The 23,207-nt window shown below is 46.3% G+C and overlaps 1 protein-coding gene across 1 annotated transcript in view; it reads right to left on the bottom strand.

Annotated features, from left to right (window-relative positions):
* The window catches only part of PTPRM (protein tyrosine phosphatase receptor type M), a 570,916-nt gene that overhangs the window by 39,072 nt on the left and 508,637 nt on the right, over nucleotides 1-23,207 (bottom strand). The window contains exon 23 of the mRNA XM_065889474.1: nucleotides 19,848-19,945. Within this exon, the coding sequence (XP_065745546.1) occupies nucleotides 19,848-19,945 (98 nt within the window). The remainder of the gene's footprint in view (nucleotides 1-19,847; nucleotides 19,946-23,207) is intronic.

Below are 23,207 nucleotides of genomic sequence, written 5' to 3'. Positions count from 1 at the left end.
AAAGACAAAGGCACTGGTACAAGTTTTGGTTTGTCAAGGGGTTTTCAGCAGACTCTTTCTTTTTCTGAAAGGAGACATCCGAAGAGACAGTGACCACAGTTCTATTAATAGCTGAGTGCGGCTTTGCTGGAGCCGCTGGTTGGCAAGAGCAAAAACACTGCTGGGAAGCACAGTGACCATAAAGGGCCCCAGCCAAGAGCAGCTGCTAACGAGGCTTCCAAGAGAACAGATCTATTGCATACATTTTTTTTTTTTTTTAACAGAACTCTCACAGCAATGAAAACATTCACTCATTTAAATATCCTGAAAATGCGGATTGCTTTGGTCCCAGCGTGATGAAGTAAGACAGATGTGCGCTGGCTTTTATCTTGTTAACTTGTGGTGTTACAGCCGGTGACGCGTATCCTCTGAGCCTCAGTGTTCTCGTGCATAATATGGGATAATAGCACTGATTTTTTTTTTAAGGGAGATTTTGAAGAGTAAGTGACACAGTCTATATAAAAGTTCTGCATAAGTACCTGGCTTATTGTAGGTTCCTAGCTCCTCCCTCCCAAACCTGCTTCATCTGGGCCCTGGGGCCTCCTTTGGGCAATATCCTTGAAGGCTGTTTCAAAACTGGCACAAAGTCAGGAACTGCTGGAGGTCTGGATAGTGTGAATTTGGAGGAATCACTTCATGGCACCAGCAAATCCCTCTTTCTCACCTTCAGGCTCCTGCCTAAAGTTCCCCCCACAGGGCTTCTGGTTTTCTATCTGGTCTTCCAATAGCATCTATTAATTAATGGACACATAATACTTATAATATGCACAAGGTCATATCCATATCTGTCACATTTGTTTTCATCTGCTGTAAAGAAACATGTGGCCTGAAGCCTCCTGTGGAATTCTAAGTGTCATCTTGCAGAACCCCCGAGAAATGTCTTGCTGCTTTTCTCTCTGACCGCACATGGATGACAAGGGTCCTACCCAGCTAGGTCACAGAGCATCAGCCCTTTGAAGAAACACGTTTACCCAGGCTGCTTGTTCCCCACCTTATTCAACAGACTGGCCTTGACTTTTAGCCATTCCCCAAATTTAAGTCATCCTGCTAATAGAGGGAGATTTGCCACCATTGAGGACAATGAAAATGTGTGTCACACAGTCTAAAGATTCTGAAAGAAGACATTCAGAAATCTTTGGAGCAATGACAACATTATGACAACATATATATTATATACAACATACATATATGTGTATATATATCATATATTATATATAACATATATAATATACACATACATGTGTATACATAATACATACATACACATCTATATATTATATATACATACATATATATATACATCTCCTGAGGTCCATCAGAGGGGACATTTCTTAGGGAGATATCTGACGTATCTTTGAGAAGAAGATTCCATATTTTCTCTCAATGGCAGTCTCCCCATGTATCAGGGTAACAATTTAGATCAGCAGGACTGCAGTCCTCTAAAGTTTTTTAACTGTTGTCTCTGTGTGGGTCACAGAGCCATCCAGGCTAGACCATACGGGGGTCACCATCATTCCAGTCCTAGAATGATCTGACTACTTGCCCCTCACACTAATTCTGTGGGGCACGAATTATCCCTATTTATATCCATCATCTGAAGTGGAGAGGCTGAGGCAGACTGGGGAGCTTTGAGGGCTCCCCACCACGGCTGCAGTGTCGTGATGCCTCTGTCTGTGCTCAGGGCAGCGGTGTCCAGACTGTCCTCCCGTCCAGACAGCCCCAAAGGCCATGATGAGCAGAGACTAGGCCCGGCACGGCTGGGGCACTGAGAGGAGACAGGAATGAGTCTAACGCTGGTGAAGAGGCTGGTGTGGAAATAGGGCAGGGCAGAAGGAGGGCAGACCCAGGGCAGAAGGAGGCAGCTCAGTGGTCACAGCACATCCCCCAGAGCCTCGCTGTCTGGGTTCAAAGCGTGGCCCCACTAATGAGCTGTGTGACCTCAGGCACGTCACTTAACCTCTCAGTGCCTCCATTTTTCAGTTGTAAGATGGGGATAATAATAATGGTTTTAGAAAGATTAACTACATTCTTGCTTGTAAAGCTCTTAGATCATGCTTGGCAGCAGTAAAATTAGCAAAACAAAAACTGCTATTGGAAGGTAGAAAGAAGAACGTTAAATCTAAAGGAAGAGACCCAAAGCTTCACAAGGGAGACCACGTGACAGATGAGACCAGAAAGATGAAGTGCAGGTTCCCAGGGTGGTGGAAGGGGGAGGGCACTGTGGATTGACGAAGTTGGCGGGGGGCATCTCCGGGAGTAGTCCCGAGTCCCTGATGGGGGGACGGGGTGGGGGGGGGGCTGGAGGGATGGGATTCTCCCGACCTCGGTAGGAGGCAGTCCCTGTTGCATGGTTTCCAGCTGCTTCTGACACTATCCTGGTGGACCTTCCTGGTGCTGTGTTTTAAAATAAGAGGAACAGTCTTGGGGTAGAAAGTGTGTGTTCGAAAAGTGGGGGGGCACGCAGGACATGGATTTCTGTACGACCCACATTTGTAAAGGGCACTCGTTCCTTTTTGTGAGTGTACACAACCCCTGGAACCACCGTGCGGCTCCATGCAGCCGAGCCAGCTGCCCTGCCAGCGGGGCTGCTAGGTGCCACGGACACACTGGACGCTGGGATGTGTGTGTGAGTGTATGCGTGTGGGCTGGGAGCAGTCGATCGCCTGGGTATGTGTGTCAGGCACCTCCGTTACCAGCTGCTGAGCAGACGCTGCACACCACGGCGGATACACCTGTGGCTCCTTAGAGCAGGTGAGCTCAGGGACTGTGCCTTCCACATCCCCCAGGTTTCCAGGATGTGACCTCTCTGGCTTACTTAGTTACAGACCTGGAAATGTTCTTTAAATGCCACACACACAGACACACAACACAGGCGGACATTCTTCTCGGTAGGGGGGTAACATTTTACTTTTAAGGACCACTGATAAAGAAGGTTCTCTTAAAAACTCGCATTTAGTGATGGTGCAGTGTGGTGTGGCAGGAGAGGCCTGGTGGGCACGCAGGAGGGCTCGAGGCTGATTCTAGCTGTGTGACCTTGTGCAGGTCACAGACCCTTTTTGGTCCTCAGCACCCTATGTGCAAAAAAAGAGGACAGTAGACCACATGGCTATTAAAATTATTCCAGGTCTGGGAAGTCGATTTCATGACTCTAGAATGAGGCTCTTTGGAAGCCATATAGCTTAGTGCGCAGGAGGGAGGTTCTGCAGTTCCAGTCACAGGCTGCCAGTTACTAGCTGCATGACCTTGGAGTAATTTCTTAACCTCTGGGAGCTTCAGTGTATTATCTGGGAAGTGGAGATAACAATAGCGCTCACATCACAGAGTCACTGCGAGGTCTGAAGACCCATCGCATCAGAGAATGTCCACTGGCTGCCATCTTTGCTTCATGTCAGCATCTCTATTACTAAGAAGGGAACAGCTCACGGTGCAGAGCACCAGGTGCTCTACTGATTATAAGAGCTCACACTTGATGGTCTCTACCAGGATGAGAGAGACAATGAACTTGAGTTTCAGAAACACGAATCTGGGCTAAATCCCTTGAGGTAGTCTGAGGTGCAGACTTGTCCCAGTTAATCTTTTGGGGGGAGGTAAATGGCTCCAGGGGTCAGAAGCAAAAAAGAGGAACTTAGAAAAGGCCCCGGCCTCCCTGGGTCTCAATATCCTCACCTGTTCTATAACCCTCTTCCCTAGATTATCACGGGAACTGCTAAACACAGCAAAGACGTCGAAGAATATAGTGACACAAATAGATGACCTGCTTAATTGTTGACTGAACCTCATATAAATAGTCCTGGGTTTGGGATGTATGTGATTCAACCAGTTGAATGGATTGAAACTCCTACAAATTCTCTCTTGATATTGGATTCTCCACCCAACAACATCAGAAAAGAATCTATCTTTGGTGAGGTGATGACTGTACCATCCTTTTCTAGAACAAAGGACTTCTCTGTCCAGGATTTTCAGTGATAAGGTTCTGTTTCTATCTCAAAAGTAGACAGTCTGAAGCTAAAAGAGGTGAACCCAATGTCGGCTTTTGAAATATCTATTTCCTCCCATACTCTTCATATTTATTCCCTTCTGTGGGCTAATTCTCCACTATATGTCACGGTTCCCGTCAGCTCTTTCCTTTCAGACTCTATCTCTTTTTACTTCCCAGTGAGTAATCCAGTGAAAGCCCTACTAGTTAACTCATCTCCTGGCTATGAGGTCAGTCTACTTCTGTAATCCAGCAGCACCTCTGCAATTTTCAAATAATTACCCAAGTGCATATTCCTTAATCCTGAGGTTTACAGGATGAGGAAGCAACGTAGTCCACACCTTCTTGTCAGGTGTGAAGGGGGTTCTTTGGTTGGATTTTATATCAGAGAAGTGTCCAGAGTCGTCCCACGTTCTCATTGCTGGAAACCTGGTCCCAGAGAAATGGGGCAGTGGCTTAAGCCGTAAACTGTTGTCCTGATCTGGTCGTAAACATACGGCAGATATTTTGAGAGGAGAAGTTCCGAGGCAGTGAATTCTGGTGTTCTGCTAGCCAACTGAATTGAACCCTACTTTACTGAAATCCCTTAATTAGTGAAAGGAATGTAGACATACTGATGTCTTGTCACTTGGTGAATCTGAGAGCAGTTGTATACAGACTGTAACCCTGCTCGCTGCATTATTTTGCCTCTTTGGCCCTCTTCTCCTAAGAGGTCCCCAGCATCTACTCACCTATTTCCTTAGCCAGATAACCCCAAGCCTTCAGGAGAAGGCAGGGCAAGGCCTCAGAAGATGAGGTCAGCAGACTTGGAAAGTTCAGAGAAGGAAAAAAATAATTCTGCATTCAAGATAGGACATCATTTACGGTTTTCAACAAGCCATTCAAGGATAGGATATACCCACAGTGTGCAAAGAGGGGGAAAAGCTCAATTTACTTTTTTCTTTTTTTTTTTTTGGCCATGCTGTGCGGCTTGCGGGATCTAAGTTGCCCAACCAGGGATTGAATCCGGGTCCTGGCAGTGAATGCGCAGAGTCCTAACCACTGGACCGCCAGGGAGTTCCCAGAGAACTCAATTTTCAAGTGATGTGAGTGGAGCAAAAGAGGAGCTCTGGCAGCTTGGAGACCATCCCATATTGCACCCGATTCTACTGCCAAGAAATTACAGATGTATGTGGCCCGGGAAGGTACCCGTGCAACAGGGTCTGTGATGCGTCTGTCCCAGCGTACCTGTCCATCTGCCGCGTCCAGGCCCCTGCCCTCTTAAGCGCTTCACGACACTAAGGCAGGTGACCACCTACATGCACCCCAGAGACATGGCAGGTAAAGTGAGAGGCGACAGAGTGAGCCAGTGAGGATCCCAGCCCAGGCCAGTAGAGGGGTGGATACACAGGAAGCCCAGACCCAGATGAAGACGAGGATGTTCCACGGCCGGGCACCGATGACCAAGCGGCACGAGTGTCTGCAGGAGGCAAGCGACGGGGCTTGACGGTGGTGACCATGAATGTGGGCACCCGAGAGTCACCTCCGCGGGTGCAGCTGGAGAATACTGAACAGCTGATCTGCACTCAGCTCGCACTACCTGGGGGGCCAGGAGAGCGAGTTCTGGGAAACACCTGTTATTCAGACCTGCAAACATGTTTCAATCCTAGCCATATGAGAGATGGCCCATAAGAAAGCATCAGCTGACTCACCACACAGAAAGAATCCTCTAAAAAGCCTAATTTATAATTCATCTATCTTTGAGTAAAAATGACTTTGCCTTCTGTTAAAGGGACAGGATGGATTGGGCTGAGTTACCAAGAACATCATACCAAAGGGTCGACTGGGGAGGCCAGATGTAGCCTCTTCTCTGTCGTCACAAACAGCTGTCGTGATCCTCACTGGCACCCAGGGGACCACGTCACACACACACGGGTGGCTTGTGCCTGCAGTTTGTTCTCCCGAGTGGAAGAACCAGGCGAAGGGGAGCAGTGAACAGAAGCTTCCCTCGTATGAGTCGTTATCTTGCACCAGCTTATCTGTTCCTTTGTAATTATTCTTCCACCTCTTCAGAAACATTCACTGAGGACTTCCTAATACTTTCTATGTGTCTGACCCTGTGGGATTCACAGATGACATACCCTAGTCTTTGCTCTCGGAGGCCTGTGGTCTGGGTGGGCAGAACGGTCCCCAAGGGTGTTTAGTTCCTTCTTGTACCTGACGGTGTGTCCTCCTCTATAACTGGAGGGTGAATGTTTTGAAGGTGGGCGCCTCTCTTCTGCTTGCCTGGCCTCGCCTACAGCAGGGTACGAGGTCACTTGAGCACCGCATCTGAACTGGCTACAGGTACCTCAGTAAAGTCACAGGAGTGGTGGACAGACTCCAAGGGGTTAAGGTGTCCAACAATGGCAACGGCAGAGAAACAGAGCCTGTGAGAAAAAGGTATGACTGGTCCTGCCTCCACCCCAGGAAATTCATTAATTCACTGTGTCGACTCACGCAGAATTCAGGAAAAAAGAGACAATGGTCTGCACTTAGAACAAACAGTCTGCTGTTCCTGACAAGGCAAAGAACATTTCTGAAACTGAGGTAAGTATGTGTGAGCAGGAGAGAGAGAGAGAGTGTGTGTGTGTGTCTGTGTGTGATGCGTACGTTTGGGAAGAACCTTTTATCAAGTACAGGGAGTGCAGAAGTTGTGAGAGAGATCTAGTCTGGTTACCCATGTAAGCAAGTGTGAGGGAGGGGAATAGCTAGCCTTAAAAAAACACATGCATGTACACACACACACACACACTTATTTGCAGGGACACCATGAGAATAAAGGTTACAGAAGTTGGGGTTAGCATTACAGATACATTTTCTATAAGAAGCCTCATTACTTGAGCTTTAAAATGCAGTACTTAGCGAAACAGAAACAGACTCATAGACATAGAGAACAGACTTGTGGTTGCCAAGGGGGAGGGAGCTGGGGGTATGAGGTGAGAGTCTGGGATTAGCAGATGCAAACTATTATATATTGACTGGATAAACAACAAGGTCCTGCTGTATAGCACAGGGAACTATATTCAATATCCTGGGATAAATCATAATGGAAAAGAATATGAAAATGAATATGCATATGTATAACTGAACCACTTTGCTGTACAGCAGAAATTAACACAACATTGTAAATCAACTATACTTCGATAAAATAAAAAAATAAAAAGGCAGTACTGAGTGTTTAATGTAAAATATTCGATAGGCCTTCAGGGAGACTGAAGAAGAAAGGTCCGTGGTTTTCTCCTTGCTTTATTCTGAGAGGATCTGTTTTCCTTTAGTCTCCTATTTTTCACAATTGCCACCCAAATTAGTAGTCAGTGAAGTGTTTCCTAGTTAAACGAAGTTGTTTCACAATGGTATCTGTTTGTGCATATCCTTTATACCACAGTTTACCTTGCAGTTAAACAGACTGGTTATCCAAATTGGATTAATGAACATTAAGTGATGGTGATGATTCTTTATTAACTTTTTGGGCGTAAAGTAACTATTTCTGTGCACAAGAGGATCTTCTTCCAGATACAAAAATCACACATGGGGTTACACAGAACACGATGGGCTGGGCATGGATATCTTTATTAAATGATTGCAAGGGGCCACATTTCCCCCGAAGACCTCCTTCCTGCTGCCTGCCTCAGAGGCGGTATTGCTGAGCATCGGTTAAAAAGATGGAAATGTGCTCAGAAGGTAAGATTGCTTGATATGCCAGTTGATAAACCAGTGGATTGTTATAGGCAATTTTGAGAACTTTTGAAAAGAATATGTTCTCTCCAAATCTGTAGTCAGATTAGATCGTTTTCAAAAGAAGGTCTATAAATTATAGCCTGTGCATCTTTTACGGTCTGCATAAATTATGTACAGACAGAACCTCGCAGAATTCGTCTCATGGGTACCTAATCACGCTGCAATGTTCTGCTCTAGGTCTTCTACAAAATCCGTGTATAATAGTGCAGAAGAAATAGGAGTGGATGGCTCTCTCCCAAGGAAGTGACACTCATGGCTTTGTACTGAATCACCCCCTTTACAAAACCCAGACTCTGTGCTGTCTCCTGCTGCTGGTACTCAGTGCAGACACCGTGGGTGCCCGGGGGGTCCTGAGGCCACGTGGATTACGGCACATCTGGGCTGGTGATGCATCCGTTACTCAAATGGATCTCTGAGCCAACATGTAATCAACAAAGAGCCATATTTTTCGTATAAACATGGAATTTTACAGCTCACTGGGCCCATTTCCCTTCCTGTCGGGGATGTGTGAACTCAGGCTTGGAGGCGAGAACTGGTTGGTTCCCAGCTCAGCTCAATGGGTAAAGCCCATCACGTCCCTCTCGTGGTCACCTGTTCACAGCCCAGTCAGTTCTGGGAGGAGCTGCCTCTGGCTCCCAGGATCCCCGTGCACCCGGGTCCAGCTGCCACCACTGAGCCTTGCTTCTGTTTTTCTCCCCCTCTTGCCTTCTCCCCAGAGAGGAGCACGCCAGCTCCTCCTCTGGCTGAGCCTTCACCTGTGCTCTCGACGGCGCCCTAAAATGGCTATTTGCTCAGCCACAGCCTTGCTCCTGTCTTCATCCGGGAAACCTGTGTTATCGGAGCGGGTACCCTCCCAAATCTGTTGTGTGTGTTTCTGTCACATTTATTCTTCTGCATCCTGATCTGTCTCTGTTCTCCAGGCTCAGAGGAAAAGATGTCTCCCCTCCTACCGCTGACTTGAAGACCTGTGTGCTGGATGCATCCTCTCCTGCCTCCTCAGCTGTCCACTTTCTAACAGCTCAATCTCCCTCCCTCTCCTGGTCCTTTCCTTAACATGTACAATTTTCAAAGGTCTTCCACCTGTAAAATATCCTTCGATTGTAAACGCTCCTCTGCCTACAGCCCTATGTCTCTCCCTTCCTTTCTTGGCTAAGCTTCTGACAAGTTTAAGCTCGGTCTACACCTCCTGATTTTCTACTCCTGCCTCGACCCTGTGGACTGCCTTCCATCCTCACCATCTGTAGGGAGTCATGCTGTTTTCTGTCACAACATCCATTTCATCCATCATCCTTCCCGATACATCCTTGACTTCCTCTTGGAGACTCACTTCATTCCCATGGGGTGGCTTGTCAATTTGGGGCCCAGGACGGCCAGGGATGAGCACGAGAACCGACCGGGGGGAGATGATGCTCTGTCCTCGTGATTTGAATCCTGAGCACAGTGAAAAAGCCTGGAAATTGTTGGCACCCGTCCTCTGAGCCCCTGCACCCTGGCCAGACTGTCTGGCTGTGGGGCCCCTCCGACCACTGGCCCTCTGGATTTGCTGCCGTCTTTCCTGTCTGTGTGCAAGTCTTATTCTTCAAAGCAACATTTTGAGCTCCTAATACTCTTCCAACAAATGTCCCTTTGGCTTAAATTAGCCTGAGTTGATTCCCGTTGCATACAGTCAGAGAACTCTGGGAGGTCATCCCTCTGAGCCACTCAGGCAAAAGGTGACCTTCTCCTTGTTAAATCCAGTGGCTCTCTCCTTGCCCTGGGACTGCTTCCTCTCTGTAGCATCTCCATCATGACCCTCTCTCCACGTCGCTCCCTCACTGCTCCTTCGGGGGCTCTGTGTTGGTCGCAAGAAGAGGCCCTGCTCCTCACATGCACACCTGCCTCTCTACGACAAAGCCGCAGTCTCTCCCCCTGCCCCACGTTCATTCTGAGCACAGCTGCAGTGTCCCTTCGGGGTCCTGTGGTTGCCTCTGCCTGGAGCACCCTGCCTTCTTTGCTGGTTCAGTCCCATTTGCCCCTCCACTCTCAGGCCCATGCACCGCTTCGTCTGGGAAGCATTTATTGACAAGCCCTCCATCCTCAACTCCCGGTCTGATGAGATACCTTCTTTCTGAACTACTGAAGCAGCGCTCTGCAAAGCCTTAATCATAGGATTTAATCACCTTGCTTGACTCCCCATTGCTGTGGACAGGCATACACTTAATGCCTTTGTAGCCGCAGCCTCTTGTGTGTGTACACACTGGCTGGTGTGTAGCATATGCTGGGTACCTGAGGGGGTCCCCTCCCACCTGCTCTGCGATTTTCCTCTGTCACCTTCCCCCTTTCTCTTCTTTTTTTAAATTGAAGTCTAGCTGATTTACAATTTGTGTTAGTTTCAGGTGTACAACAAAGTGATTCGGTTATATACACACATACGTATCTATATATCTCCACATATCTATATACATTTCTATTCTTTTCAGATTCTTTTCCCATATAGGTTATTACAGAGTATTGAGTATTGCTCCCTGTGCTATACAGTAGGTCCTTGTTGGTTATCTATTTTATATATAGTAGTGTGTATCTGTTAATCCCAAACTCCTAATTTATCCCTCCCCCTTTCCCCTTTGGTAACCATAAGTTTGTTTCCTATGTCTGTGAGTCTGTTTCTGTTTTGTCAATACGTTCATTTGTGTCATTTTTTAAGATTCCACATATAAGTGATGTCATGTGATATTTGTCTTTCTTTGTCTTACTTCACTTAGTATGATCATCTCTCCCCTTTCTCTTCTTGGACCTTCAATCTCTGCTTCCAATTCTATCTTCTCTTCAGACTCCCAGGTATGCTCCTATCCACCCTACACAGACACACACAGACACACACAAACATGCACACACAGAGACACACACAGACACACAGCGGCAAACACACACACCGACACACACAGACACACACACACCAACCTCTATCAACACATCTTGATCCTGCTTCCCTCTAGGTGCTGCTTCATCTCTTTCCTTGGATTCAATTCTCCAAGAACAAGCTACACTAATGTCTTTATCACACGTGTAGCCACTACTCCACGGCCATTGGGGTCCTGGTTCTATGGCACACTGCAACCTGGTAGGTACTGATGACAAAGTGAAATTATAATGGGGCCATCACAGTACTGGCAAACAGAGATGGAGGCGGGTGGCCATTGAGGACCCGGCTCAGACACGTCCCTGCACCACTGAGAGCCTGAACTTCCTGTGAACCATACCAAACTCAAGGACACCAGCCATTTGTAAAACAATACCTGCCAGCTGCAAGCTACAAGTTTCCCTCTTGTAACCATGCAACCATTTCAGACCCCAACCAATCCCTGCTTAATCGGCACCCTCACTCCTTTCCAGCTCCGACTGTGATTCTTGATAAACAGCCCATGTAACCATGCAGGTTTTGCTTTTATAAGCCTCCCCCATTTTGTAGTCCACAATTCAAGTCTTTCTTCAATCAGTATCTCCCGGGCTGCAGTCCTAACAAACCCCCAGTAAACTCTTTATTTCAATCAGGTCTCTTGTTTCTGAAGTTTTGGTTAACAACACTAAACTTAGTTGTTCACAGGGAGGTCCTGGGGAATTGTGGAGACAGCCTGGGCTTTGGAACTAGACAGACTAAGACTCAAATTCTAGCTCTACTCTGTGCCCTCTGCCAAATTACAACTGACCCTTGAACAACGTGGGTTTGAACTGCGTGGGTCCCCTGAGGAGCAGATTTTTTTTTCTCACTAAATACGAGCACTACAGTACTATACGATTTGAGGTTGGCCGAGTCCACAGGTGTGGAACCTTGGATGTGGAGGAACAACACGCACATACAGAGGGCTGACTACAAGCTACAAGTGGATTTTCAATTGAGCAAAGGGTCGGTGCCCTTAACCCCTGCACTGTTCAAGGGTCTACTGCATTTAACCTCGCTGAGCCTTAGTTTATTAATTTTGAAAATAGGACTCTTTGTATCTCATAGGGCAGCTGTGATAATTAAGGAAGGAAGGCTTGTTCAATCATTGAGGGGAACGCCGGGCACAGAGCAGGTGCTCAATATACTGTGTTCCTTACCCTCCCCTGCAGTCCCATGCACCTCGCTCTCTGCAGCTTCCCTCACGCTGCTCACCTGCATCCTCTCTTACTTGTCACGGTTCCGGGTCTCGTGGTTATGCCCCATCTCTCTTGCTCTTCTTATCTGACTCCATCTCTAGCCCTTCCCCTCCCCCCACCCCGCCCCTAGATATAGACGTCCTCCACGGCTGTCTTCAGCCCTCTTCTCTCTCTTTCTGCCGAGGATGCCATGCTTCTGTTTCAGTGGTTATCATTTCACATCATACTTTTCTGGTTTGCTTGTCTTTCTCTTAGATTGTGCCAGGTCTTTTCATCTTGCCCTCCCCAGTCTAGCCCAAAGCCTAGCACACAGTAGATGCTCAGTAAACGAAGGGAGAAGCTCACATTTCATAGTTTGTGTCTTCAGCTCACGCATCCCTCTTCCTGGAAAGCCCCACGTTGTTCATTCAGAGTCTCAAACTCAGCATGCCCCAAATACATTGATGAATCATGTTACGGCTTTACTAAAACTGCTCTTCTTTCCTTCCTTGGTTGGGAAGGGAAGGGATACTCATTCTTGGTTAACAGCCTTTACATCAATCCGAGTCACAATGGTAGAAATCTGGGTCCATATTCACGCCCCCGTGAGCATCCCCAAATAACACCCAAATTATGTGTCTCCCATAAATTCCAAATGCCACTGAGATAGGCTGGGACCTGGGACCCTTTACTGGAGTGCTTGCACCTGAACGAATGTCTCCTCCAGCAACAAAATACGAAGAAACTGTAAGGGACTAAAAATAACTGCACATGTGCAGTTGGGGCAAATTATGAACAATAAGATACAAGAAGGCCACAAACCAACTGTCACTTCTGAGGTGCCAGGAGCAAAAGCAGGGCTGATCCCAGCACCCGGCACCACCCAGGGGGCGGGCAGACCACCTAAGCCACTCCTCTGGCCCCACCCACCAATCCGCCCCCACCCTCACCCCATTTAAGGGACCAGCTCGCCCGCCTCAGGGAGCAAGCAAGGCCACCTGTTTCTTGTTTTCTCTCCCTTGTACAGCAGCACGACCCCCCAGTAAAGCCTTGCTTGGATCCCTCGTCCGGCCTCTTATCAATTTCGATTGATTACAGAGTCCAAGGACCCGGGTGGGTATCACCCCTGCCACAGCCCGAGCCCACCACGTCCCTCACCGAGTCTTGCTCTGGCCTACGCTGTCTCCATGCCCTTCTGTAACCCTTCTAAACCTTCCTCTAGCGGCCACTAGAACTGTCTCTCAACAACATTAATTAGGACATAGGATGCACCAGCTTCATGCCTTCCACACCACACAAGCACACCCCCCACTCCCTGCTCCTCCTTTGCCCTCCTAGAAAGGCATTTCAGACCCCTACGAACAAGACCTCAACCAGCCTCCTGCCTCCGGGTTCACAGTACCTCCCCATCAGGGCTGCAGCCACCTGCGTCAGACCACTCGCTCCTTCCCGATCTTTCATTTACTCCCCTTTCTCTGTTTTCCCTCAAGTGGTTTCTGTCTCATTCCTGCCATTTAAAATCTCTTCTCCCATTTAAGTCCAGCTCCTCACTACCTCCTCCATGCAGTCCTCTGAGATTCCCTTAGGCAGACTCAGTCCCTTCACTAGGGTCACCATCACTCTGACTTACGTGTATTATAGCTGATGGTTTGAATGTTCCCTAATACCACAGTTTATGTTCTTCCAGGACAAGTGAATTATAAATACCTTTGTATTTCTTAGTGCCTTGGATACAGTAAGTGTATCATTAAATGTTGCATACATTGTGCTGAAAAGGGATCAGAAAGCCCACTTTCGGGTTAGTTTGTGAACAAGACAAATCAGGCTCTTGGGTTGATTTTCTAACTTTTTACAGAGGGGACCTGAGATCGTTGGGCCGAGAAAAACTCAAAGGTTCACAGGGCAGCTACGGAGTCTTCTGTACTGGAAATCTGGCTTCGTGGAGGGAGGGGCTGGCAGGGGGCCCCTCTCCTGCTGCTGATGGCTCAGGACCAGTTAGGGCCTCATTTCTTGGGTGATGTGCTGGAGGAGGTGACGTGAGATGTGGCATGGCCTGGGTGGGAATCGTCACAGGCCACAGTGCAGACTTCCTCTTTTTTCCTAGTTTTGTATTAAAGTTATGGAGAGAGGCAAGGCTTGAATCAGCTACATTAATATGACCGCTGAAATGGTTGATGGTAGATCAAAATGGAGAGGAATACTTATTGAATGAGTATAAATTCATCAAAAGTTAAGGCTATAATTACCCAGGTCACAAAATGTCAATCTTAAATATTTAATTCATTAAAAAAAGATCGATGAAAGGCAATCGTGAGAGTTCAAGACAGAAAAATTTCAGCAATGTCTTCGAAAAGAATTTGTCTCTTCCCTTTCATGTACAAATTGGAACTTAAGAAATTTTGTAAAAAATATTATTATTTTGTCCTGTTAGGCATTACCTATGTTATTTTTACTATTAAACAGTATTTCCCCATGTTATAAAGGGGAAAATCTTGCCTCTCTCTTGCTTCTTCCATTGATCCTGGATCTGGTGGCTTTTGTAGAAAAGCAAATGTTCTCTGTTGTATGTGACAGGTGCACTTGAAATCTTAATATACCTTCCTTGCACGTGAATTTGACAGCTAATTCTGACGAACAGTGTTCATTTTTAACTTTTTTCTTTTGTTATCCTTTTAGTGATAAACGTTGTGAAAGGAATTATAGGTCAACCTCTTTGGGTAAATGACAACCTTTAAAGCATCCGTTTAGGTGGCCCCCTCGCATCCCTTACATTGATGGGGGTTAACATCTCTGGTCTCTACTTCTCTTAGCTCCAAAAGCCTTCATCACCTGTTATCAGAACTATTCAGAGCAGCTCAACGATAATTTTCCTACATGACTCTGAGACCTCATTTGGCTTTTTAATAAAGAGTCACATTCTAATGAGGCCTTCAAAAAACTGACTAAATATGTTTAGAAATCATTAGCTTAAATTACCAGTGGAAAAAAATCTCCTTTGGGAGGCCCCCAGATTTGGTTCTAAGACTTTTGGCAGATGAATTAGTAGAACACAACAGGAGTCCTGAGGCTCCGTGGAAACCGTGTCAATGGGAGTGCCTGGGAAACAGGCGATGGATAAAGAGCTCAGCGTCCCTCAGGCAGGTTCATTAAAGAGGGAAAACAATCACAGCACATCCGGCGCAATTTACATGCCAGGTGTGCAGCTGTCACCAGGTGCCAGGGAAACTGACAAGGGTCCCTTCCCACAACACACGGGCTGAGAGGGACGCGCGGGGGTGACCAGGAAGTCTTAGATAATGACAGGTCCTGGCAGATGTACCGGGGACCCCGCTGGAGGGAAGTGCAGCGTCTGAGTCTTCTGCACAGGTGCTGCGACAGGGAAGGCCTCCCAGCGGCTCTAACACCAGCAATTACAGCGGCCTAATGCGGAGCGCTGCAGGGCAGAAATCTGGGGAAAGCTGCCCGGCTCTGACTTAATGAATCAAGTCTGTGTAAACAAACAGCGTTCCCGGGCTCATGCCTGATTCATGAAGGACACACTGCGTGCTTGCGCTCAACGTGGTAAGTAGCTAGTTGCTCCCCTTAAAACCATGTCATTTTCATTTCTTCAATGGTTTGTTGCTGCTGTTTCCAACCATGGAAAATGGAAACGTCATCTCTCAACAAATGTGCAGGATGAACAATGGGAAACAGCCTGGAATAAGATTCGACTTTTTCCCGAAGGGCATGTGACCTTTTGTCAACATCCCCAAATCACACCAGACATTTCAAGGACAGATGCCATTAAGTGCATTACTAATTGAAGACAGGTTGGTCCAAGAGGCTGACGGTAACAGGGGAGGACTCTCCAGAGCTTGCCACATCCCCACAAACCGGGTAAGGATTTGCAAGGATTTTTTGTTTTAGTAGGCTTACCAGACGTAAAATTACTGAATTTCTGTGAGCCTGTGGGCTTCCATTTATGGCTGAACTTGAACCCTGACTCCCCTCTTCTGCTACACACTGTCAGCTGAAGGGTCCACGGCTATCTGTCAGAAAGAATAGTTTCCATCAAAAATATCAACAGTGGCCACCCTGTGTGGGATGGGTCCAAGTGCCTCATGGAAGGAACAGAGACCACCACTGCCTGGCCTTTTTATTTGCTATTATTCCAAGGCAGGTAACTCGGAATGAAACTTGCATTCCAGCAAAAGGTGCCATGTCCAACAGACAGTGGGCTTTGGTGTTTGAAGCTTTTTTACTATAGTAATTTTATAGCGCAATCTCCCTTTGACCTGTTAGCCAAAGACCATGCTGTCCTGATTTTTCCTTAAAGGAAGAGCGTTTATCATATGAAAACAGCTCACCTCTAGTTGAGACAGGCTGGGACCTGGGACCTGGGACCCTTTGTTGCAGTGCTTGCACCTGGACACACGTCTCTTCAAGCAACAAAATACAAAAAAACTATAAGGGACTAAAAATAACTGCGTGCATGTACAGTTGGGGCAAATTCTGGACAGAAGATACAAAAAGACCCAAAACACTCAACTGCCACTTCTAAAGGGCCAGGAGCAAAAACAGGGCACATGCCCCCTGCACACAGCACCACCAAAGGGGTGGGCAAATCCCCTAAGCCACGCCTCCGGCCCGACCCCTGGACACACCCCTACCCTCACCGCATACAAGGAACCGGCTTGCCCTGCCTCAGGAATAAGCAAGGGAACCTGTTGCTTGTTTTCGCTTCCCCCTGCTGCGACACAGGCCCCAATAAAGCCTGGCCTGAATTTCTTGTCTGGCCTCTTATCAATTTCTATTGATTAAGGAGGCCAAGAACCCTGGCTGGTAACACACTCACTGAGTCCTGAGAGAGCACACTTTGGAATTTCAAATAAGCAAAAAATACACGTGTGCCTTTATTTTAAAAAAATCCAGTAGTAGTTGTTATTTTTAATAATTATCTACTTTTCAAAATAATTTATCTTGGGATTATTTTAAGTGAGCTCCGATGCAAAGATGTAAAACCTGGTAAATAACTTTCAAGGAATACAGTTATTGGGAAAGCAAAGCTGTGCAAAGCCGTCTCCACATCTCTCTTGCTCCTTATCATACTAGGGGCAGTCAACAAGTATTTGTGAGACGAGTGAAGATTCAGGATGAATCATACATTTCAGGGGAAGAAACAGATAAAATATTTAGCTTAGATGTCTCACAGTTAACCTAGCAGATGCTAACTACTCTCTAACACTAAGAGGGAAGAATTCACATTCATTCACTTTGTTGGGCATTTCCTGAGTGCCAGGAGAGAGAGACCAAAAATTTGTAAGGTTGTCTCCCCCATGAAAGGAGCTTGCTGTCTGGTGCAGTTGAATTTTTTTTTTTTTTTTTTTCTCCAGTGGTCATTACTGCTTTCATAGCAAAATACTGATTTGAGGTGAAAAAAGATAATTTATAGATACCACTGTAGGTCTTAGCTTTGCTGGAGAAAATGTAAGGGTTACATTAATACCTATGTTTACGTAGTCCTCAGAATGGGGTGGGAACTTCTCTAACCACCTGACACGTAGAAACTCATTTAATCTTTACAAGATCCCTATGAAGCAAGTGCTATGACATCTCCACTGCCCACGTGAGGGGTTGGTGGTGGGGAGCTCAGCGACTCCCCCCCAGCCCCACTTTCAGCCAGCTCCCCTGCTCTCGATGTCTCCCAGGAGACAGGGAATTGAGAGACGGAAATGGTTTTTACACTGTTAGTATGTAAACTAGTGCTTTGTAAGCTTTTCTACTTTACATAAGGGGCCCATAGCTTCTCCCCACTTGTCTTGTCACTTTACTAATATCCTTTATTCTACAGAAAATTTTACATTTTAATAGTCAATTTTCCCCATCCTTTTCTTAACGTGTTGAGCTTTTGGTATATTTGAAACACTCTTAAAACAAAGGCCATAAATATTTCCCCCCATATTTCCTTCTAAAAGTTTTTAAGTGTTTAAAACTTTTGGTCTTTATTTAGTATTCATTTATGGGCTTTTTTTTTTAGTCCACATGAATAATCAAATGTCCCAGTTCAATTGATGGAAAAGCTCATGCTTTTCCCACTAATCACACATTTTCCCACAAATGCCTACATCAACATCTGGGCTCTCTTTTTTGATCTGCTGGTGTATTCATTTCTTCCTAATTTGTGGTATCTATAATTTTCCCTTTTGCTATGTCCTTTTCTGGTTTTGATATCAAGGTTATACTAGCCTCTTAAAATAAAATGGGGCAGTAGTCTTTCTTTTTCTCTTCTCAGAATAATTTTTATAAGATTTGAATTACCTATTCCTTGACTATTTATTTAGCAGAATATACCTATAATACGTTTGGGACTAGTGCTTTTCCATGGTTCACTTTTTTCTTTTTTTTTTTTGTGGTACGCGGGCCTCTCACTGTTGTGGCCTCTCCTGTTGTGGAGCACAGGCTCCGGACGCGCAGGCTCAGCGGCCATGGCTCATGGGCCCAGCCACTCCGCGGCATGTGGGATCTTCCCGGACCGGGGCATGAACCTGTGTCCCCTGCATCGGCAGGCGGACTCTCAACCACTGCGCCACCAGGGAAGCCCCCCTCCCACTTCTTAATGTCTCTCTTCTTCTCGGTTTGTGCTTCCTGTTACCTTCTGAAAATCCATTTTTTTAAACAGATGTATTGAAGAAATATAAGTGATGTACAAAAAACCTCATGTGCACAATTTGATGGGTTTTGACACATGCAGATATCCTTGGTACCATCACTACAACCAAGGTTATAGACAATATCCACCACCTCCTGTGGTTTCCTGTGTGCCTTTGTTCTTGGTGCATGCCCGTGTGTGTGTGTGTGTGTGTGTGTGTGTGTGTGTGTATTAAGAGCACTTATCGTGAGGTCTACCCTCTTAACAAATCAAGTACGCGAGGCCTATTGTTGACTACAAGTACACTTTGTACAGCAGATCTTTAGAACTTGTTCATCTGGCATAACTGAAACCTCATACCCACTGAACATCAACCCCCACCTCTCCCTCCCTGCAGTCCTTGGCAACCACTCTTGTACTTCCTGCTTCTAAGATTCGACTATCCTCCATCGTTCCTTTGAGTGGAATTGCGCAGTCTCTGTCCTTCTGCGACTGGCTTATTTCACCTGGCGTGATGTCCTCCAGGTGCATCTGTGTTGTAAATGGCAGGATTTCCTTTCTTTTCAAGGCCGGCAGCTAATCTTAAGAAACAACCCCTTTATGGTTTCTGCCCCGACATCTCAATTCAAGGCTAATCTCTAGGCTGAGGGTAGATCTCACAATGTCAACCTCTCTAAGAAGTAACGGGTCCTCCAGCAGAACCACAGAATGGGCCCGCTATTCAAGAAAGCAGCTGCGCCCTGTGTATCTTCTCGTTTTAAAATTTCCCTTTGGAAAGAATCCTGTCGCATCCCACGACCGAGATCTTAATTACTTAAGAGATTCCTGGTTAAATAAAAATAGCTCCTCCGTAGTCAATACAGATGAAGTAACCCAAGACCTTGGGGTGGCGGGGGGTGGGGGGGGAGGGGGTCGGAGTGTGGTCTCCACTTTACAGGTCAGGAAAGGGAGGAAAGGAAAATCTAAGCGAGAGGAGATGCTGGATTTCTAAGCCCAGGATTGACTCCAGGCCTGCTGGCTGTTCTCAGAGTGGATTTCCCAGAGGTGGGGAATGCAGTCCTGTCTCCTGGGGCCTCCCGTTGTGTTCTGACACCCAACAACCAGCATGCACGCTTTGCCGTGTTTTTGTGCGCTCAATACAGCCGGATAACAACTGCTTTTAAATCTTGACTGCCTTTTCTGTCTGTTGCTATCACAACAAATGAAAGCAATTCAGGCTATGTTTACTGATAATTTATAAGCAAGCGAGAGGAGGAGCCGTGGTAGTTGATATTTCTGGAAGGACACACACTGCTTCCAGAGCTGGCTAAGCAAGGAACAAATGACCAGGAGGCGGAGAGGACCACTTACCCTCCCCACTTCCACCAGGTTGGTCACCATGATGACGCTCGCTGTGTTTTCATGCCACACCATCCTCCAGAAGTCACAGATGGTCTCTTGCATTGGCCCTGCAGCAAAACACAGCAGAGACTTTTGTTTTCTTTGTGAGTTTGCAACTGGAAAATTTCTGGGGCTTGCAAAGAAATCTATGGACGGCCACAGGCAGTCCCCTTACTTTTCTAGGTGGACAGAGCTCTCCTTCTAGTGTTGATGCGAGAGGGTATTCTTTCTGAAACGACACCCTTAGAAATACTGAATTTTTCACTCATGGTTGAATGTTTTCGTGTCATCCACTGTATCTGCATTTGAGCTCTTTTGCCCTTCTTAAACGACTGCCGTGAAAGAAAGTTATTTCTTCATCATTTAGCTATTTATCTCCATAATACTCAAGAGTGAAATTTAAAAAAAGAAATGGGTACCATTACTCTTTCTGCTAACGACTGGCAGATATCCTGGGAAACGGTATATAGAATGAAATGAGCATCTATAGGAAAAATGGCCTTTTCTTGTTTCTAATATTTTTCTTATTCTGTGCTATCTGTCAAATTAATCCTTTTTAAAATTTTCGCCAGACTCCTTCAAGCAAGAGAGGAGTTGGATTCAAGCAGTTGTACTTCCTGTCACTGAACGTGACCGGGATCTGCTGCCCTAGCTTTTGGGATCTTAGTATTCAAAAGCTCTTTTTAGGGACTGGGAAAAAAAGAGGGAAAAAACGGGTTACAAAATGCCAGTGCTATAGATACTGTATAGGTATGGAAAGCTGGAACTTAAACTTGCTTTTAATGCAGCTTTTTTAAAAACCCAGACTTGACTTCATGCCCATGCATGTTTGAGGGTCTACATGTAACAGCATAAATCTTTATACGACCAGCAGACATGTGAGGACAGGAGAGAAAGACAACTTCAAAGGCGTGGAGAGTCACGTTACACGGGGACTCAGACGAGCGTTTAGGGATGGGTCAGGACAGCTGTGCTGCTGTATCTGGACACTGCAGATCACTGGGTCTGGAGCTCAAACATGAGAATTTGAGATCTGCCTCTGGCTCTGAACTGGCTGTGTGATTTGGGGCAAGTTACTTGGGCCACTGAGACCTTTAGTGTCTGCATCTCTCTTTATCTACATACTGATTTCAGGAACACGTCTCAGGGTTATTTTAAGGATTCGTGGAATGAACGCACACTTAGGCATTTTACACACAGCCAAGCGTCAGAGCAAAACAAGGTGCCTTTACCTTAAAATATTATAAGGAATGGAGGGAGATAAGTTGGAGGTATATTTAAAGCAATTTGGGCTATAAGTGGATCAATTTTTAAGCCAGGTGATGGTTACATGAAGATTCATTATACAATTCTGTCGACTTTTGTACATATTTGAAATTTTCTATGACAAGTTTTTTTTTTAAAAGAGATATATTATCATTGAATGTAGAATTTGATCAGTAAAAACAGAAGGCTTTCTCCATAAATTATTTTGCAGAAATCAGTAGGTTAAGCCATAGGTTAGGAAGAAGAACTTGTAGCCTTCATTTGCCTTATAAAATGAACATTAAGGAATTTAACTCAAACCTTCTAAAGCCCAAGGTAATAAAAGAGTTGAAACTGCAAAAACAAAGACCAAAACAAAAACAAAAAAAACAAGGTGCATTTAAAGATATTTATTAATGGTCACTCATTGGCTGAGCAATGGGGGCACTGCTGGGGGCGCCTTCAGTCATCTCCCCTTCCTCTTGACCAATTACCAGTTGGTTCCTGTGTACTTTTTCTTCTTCTTCCTCACTGTCAAGCCTCATTCCCTCCTCTCTGGAATGCAAACATCTATCATTCCTCCTGCTGCCATGGCTACACTCTTCCCCTCCCCGTGAGAACCCCTCCAACCGCTGAGCCTCTGCGTCGAGTCCCCTTATGGGACCTTGCACACTGCCCACCATGAAGCTGCACCTGCCATTTGGCCCCGTCCCTTGGCATGTGCGTGCCATTCTCCTGATGCATAGGCTGAAGATTTCAGTGACTTCAGTCAAGATTACAGGGGGCACAAGTAAACATTGGATTCCATCAATCAGTATGCTTCTAGCTTTCGGGGAGAGAGGTGCCTCCGTTGTGTACTTAACAGCTTGTTACTTACTCACAAGGAAAAAATACCCTGAGTCCATCTTTGTGCAAACAGATAGCCTTCCCAATTCGACCCTGAAACACAGGGCTGACACTTTCTGCTTCCTTCACTAGATGCACAGGTCTGTGCCACCTACTCTGAAACTTCTAGAAACAGTTCTGATGACAAGGGCTACCGTGGATGAATCAGATGTCTCAGCATGGCGGACGGCGAGTGCCTTCAGGAAGAAAGCCCCCTCTCCCCTCTATGCCCAACAGAGACATTCACGGCTGGGGGCAAGTTCCCAGGTGCAACTCACTTGCCCCTTCTTGGCTTCAGACCCTGTTGTGATGACTTGCCTCAAGTTCCGGTGGGGGTGGGCGGGTGGGGAATGTGGCTGTTGCAGTTTACTGCCCTTTCCTTAGTGCCTGTGGGATACCCAGCACACAGCAGTTCAATGAATAAACGAATAAATGAATAAGTCTGTATGCATCAGGACAAACCACATCATTTACTATTATACTGTTATATTAAATATAAAAATATTAAGTAATGTTAATAGATAATATGAGTCCGTTTCTTGACGTATTTCAGAGATTATCTGTAGAAGCTTGAAAGCACATTGCCTTTACTCCTTCCCGATTCATAGAAAGGGGGGCATCTTTTGCAGGAGCCTCTTCAGAATGAGCGTGATGGTCACCCAGTCCACAGAGTGCCGCCGGGCAGTGTTGCAGGAGCTGGTCCCAACCACTAAGCAGGTGGCTCCTCTGAGGCCCCCTGCCCCGAGGCTTTGCCTCCAATCTTAACTCAACCCGTGATCCGGAGCCAGAGTGCCATCCTGGCTTCCACTAACTGTTCTCCGTCGAAGGCAGTGGTTCTCAACTCTGGTTGCACATTACAATCACTGTGGAGCTTCTAAACAATTCTGATGTCCTAACCCAAGAGACTGCATTTATTGGCCGGAGCCAGGGGCTGGGTCTCCTGGGGAAGGACCACAGACCTTCAGCATTGGGGCATTCGGCTGTACCTCCGACCTGTCACGTGGTCTCCTACGGAGGTGGGACTGTGGAACACCCAAGATTTGTAGGTTTTGAATCTACTGAATAGTCTAAGCCGTATACAAGCTCTCTGAATCAAGAAATCCCAATTCTTTCTGATTTAGAAGGAACTTCCCTCATAAAATATTATCTGGGAACATGGCTGTGCCATTTTACTGAGGGGCAAAGTGGTAGTTAAGGTGA

The sequence above is a fragment of the Phocoena phocoena genome, chromosome 13 (assembly GCF_963924675.1).
Source record: "Phocoena phocoena chromosome 13, mPhoPho1.1, whole genome shotgun sequence".
NCBI lineage: Eukaryota > Metazoa > Chordata > Mammalia > Artiodactyla > Phocoenidae > Phocoena > Phocoena phocoena.
Note: the sequence above shows the minus strand (reverse complement) of the source record. Positions and strands in the feature narration are given on the sequence as shown.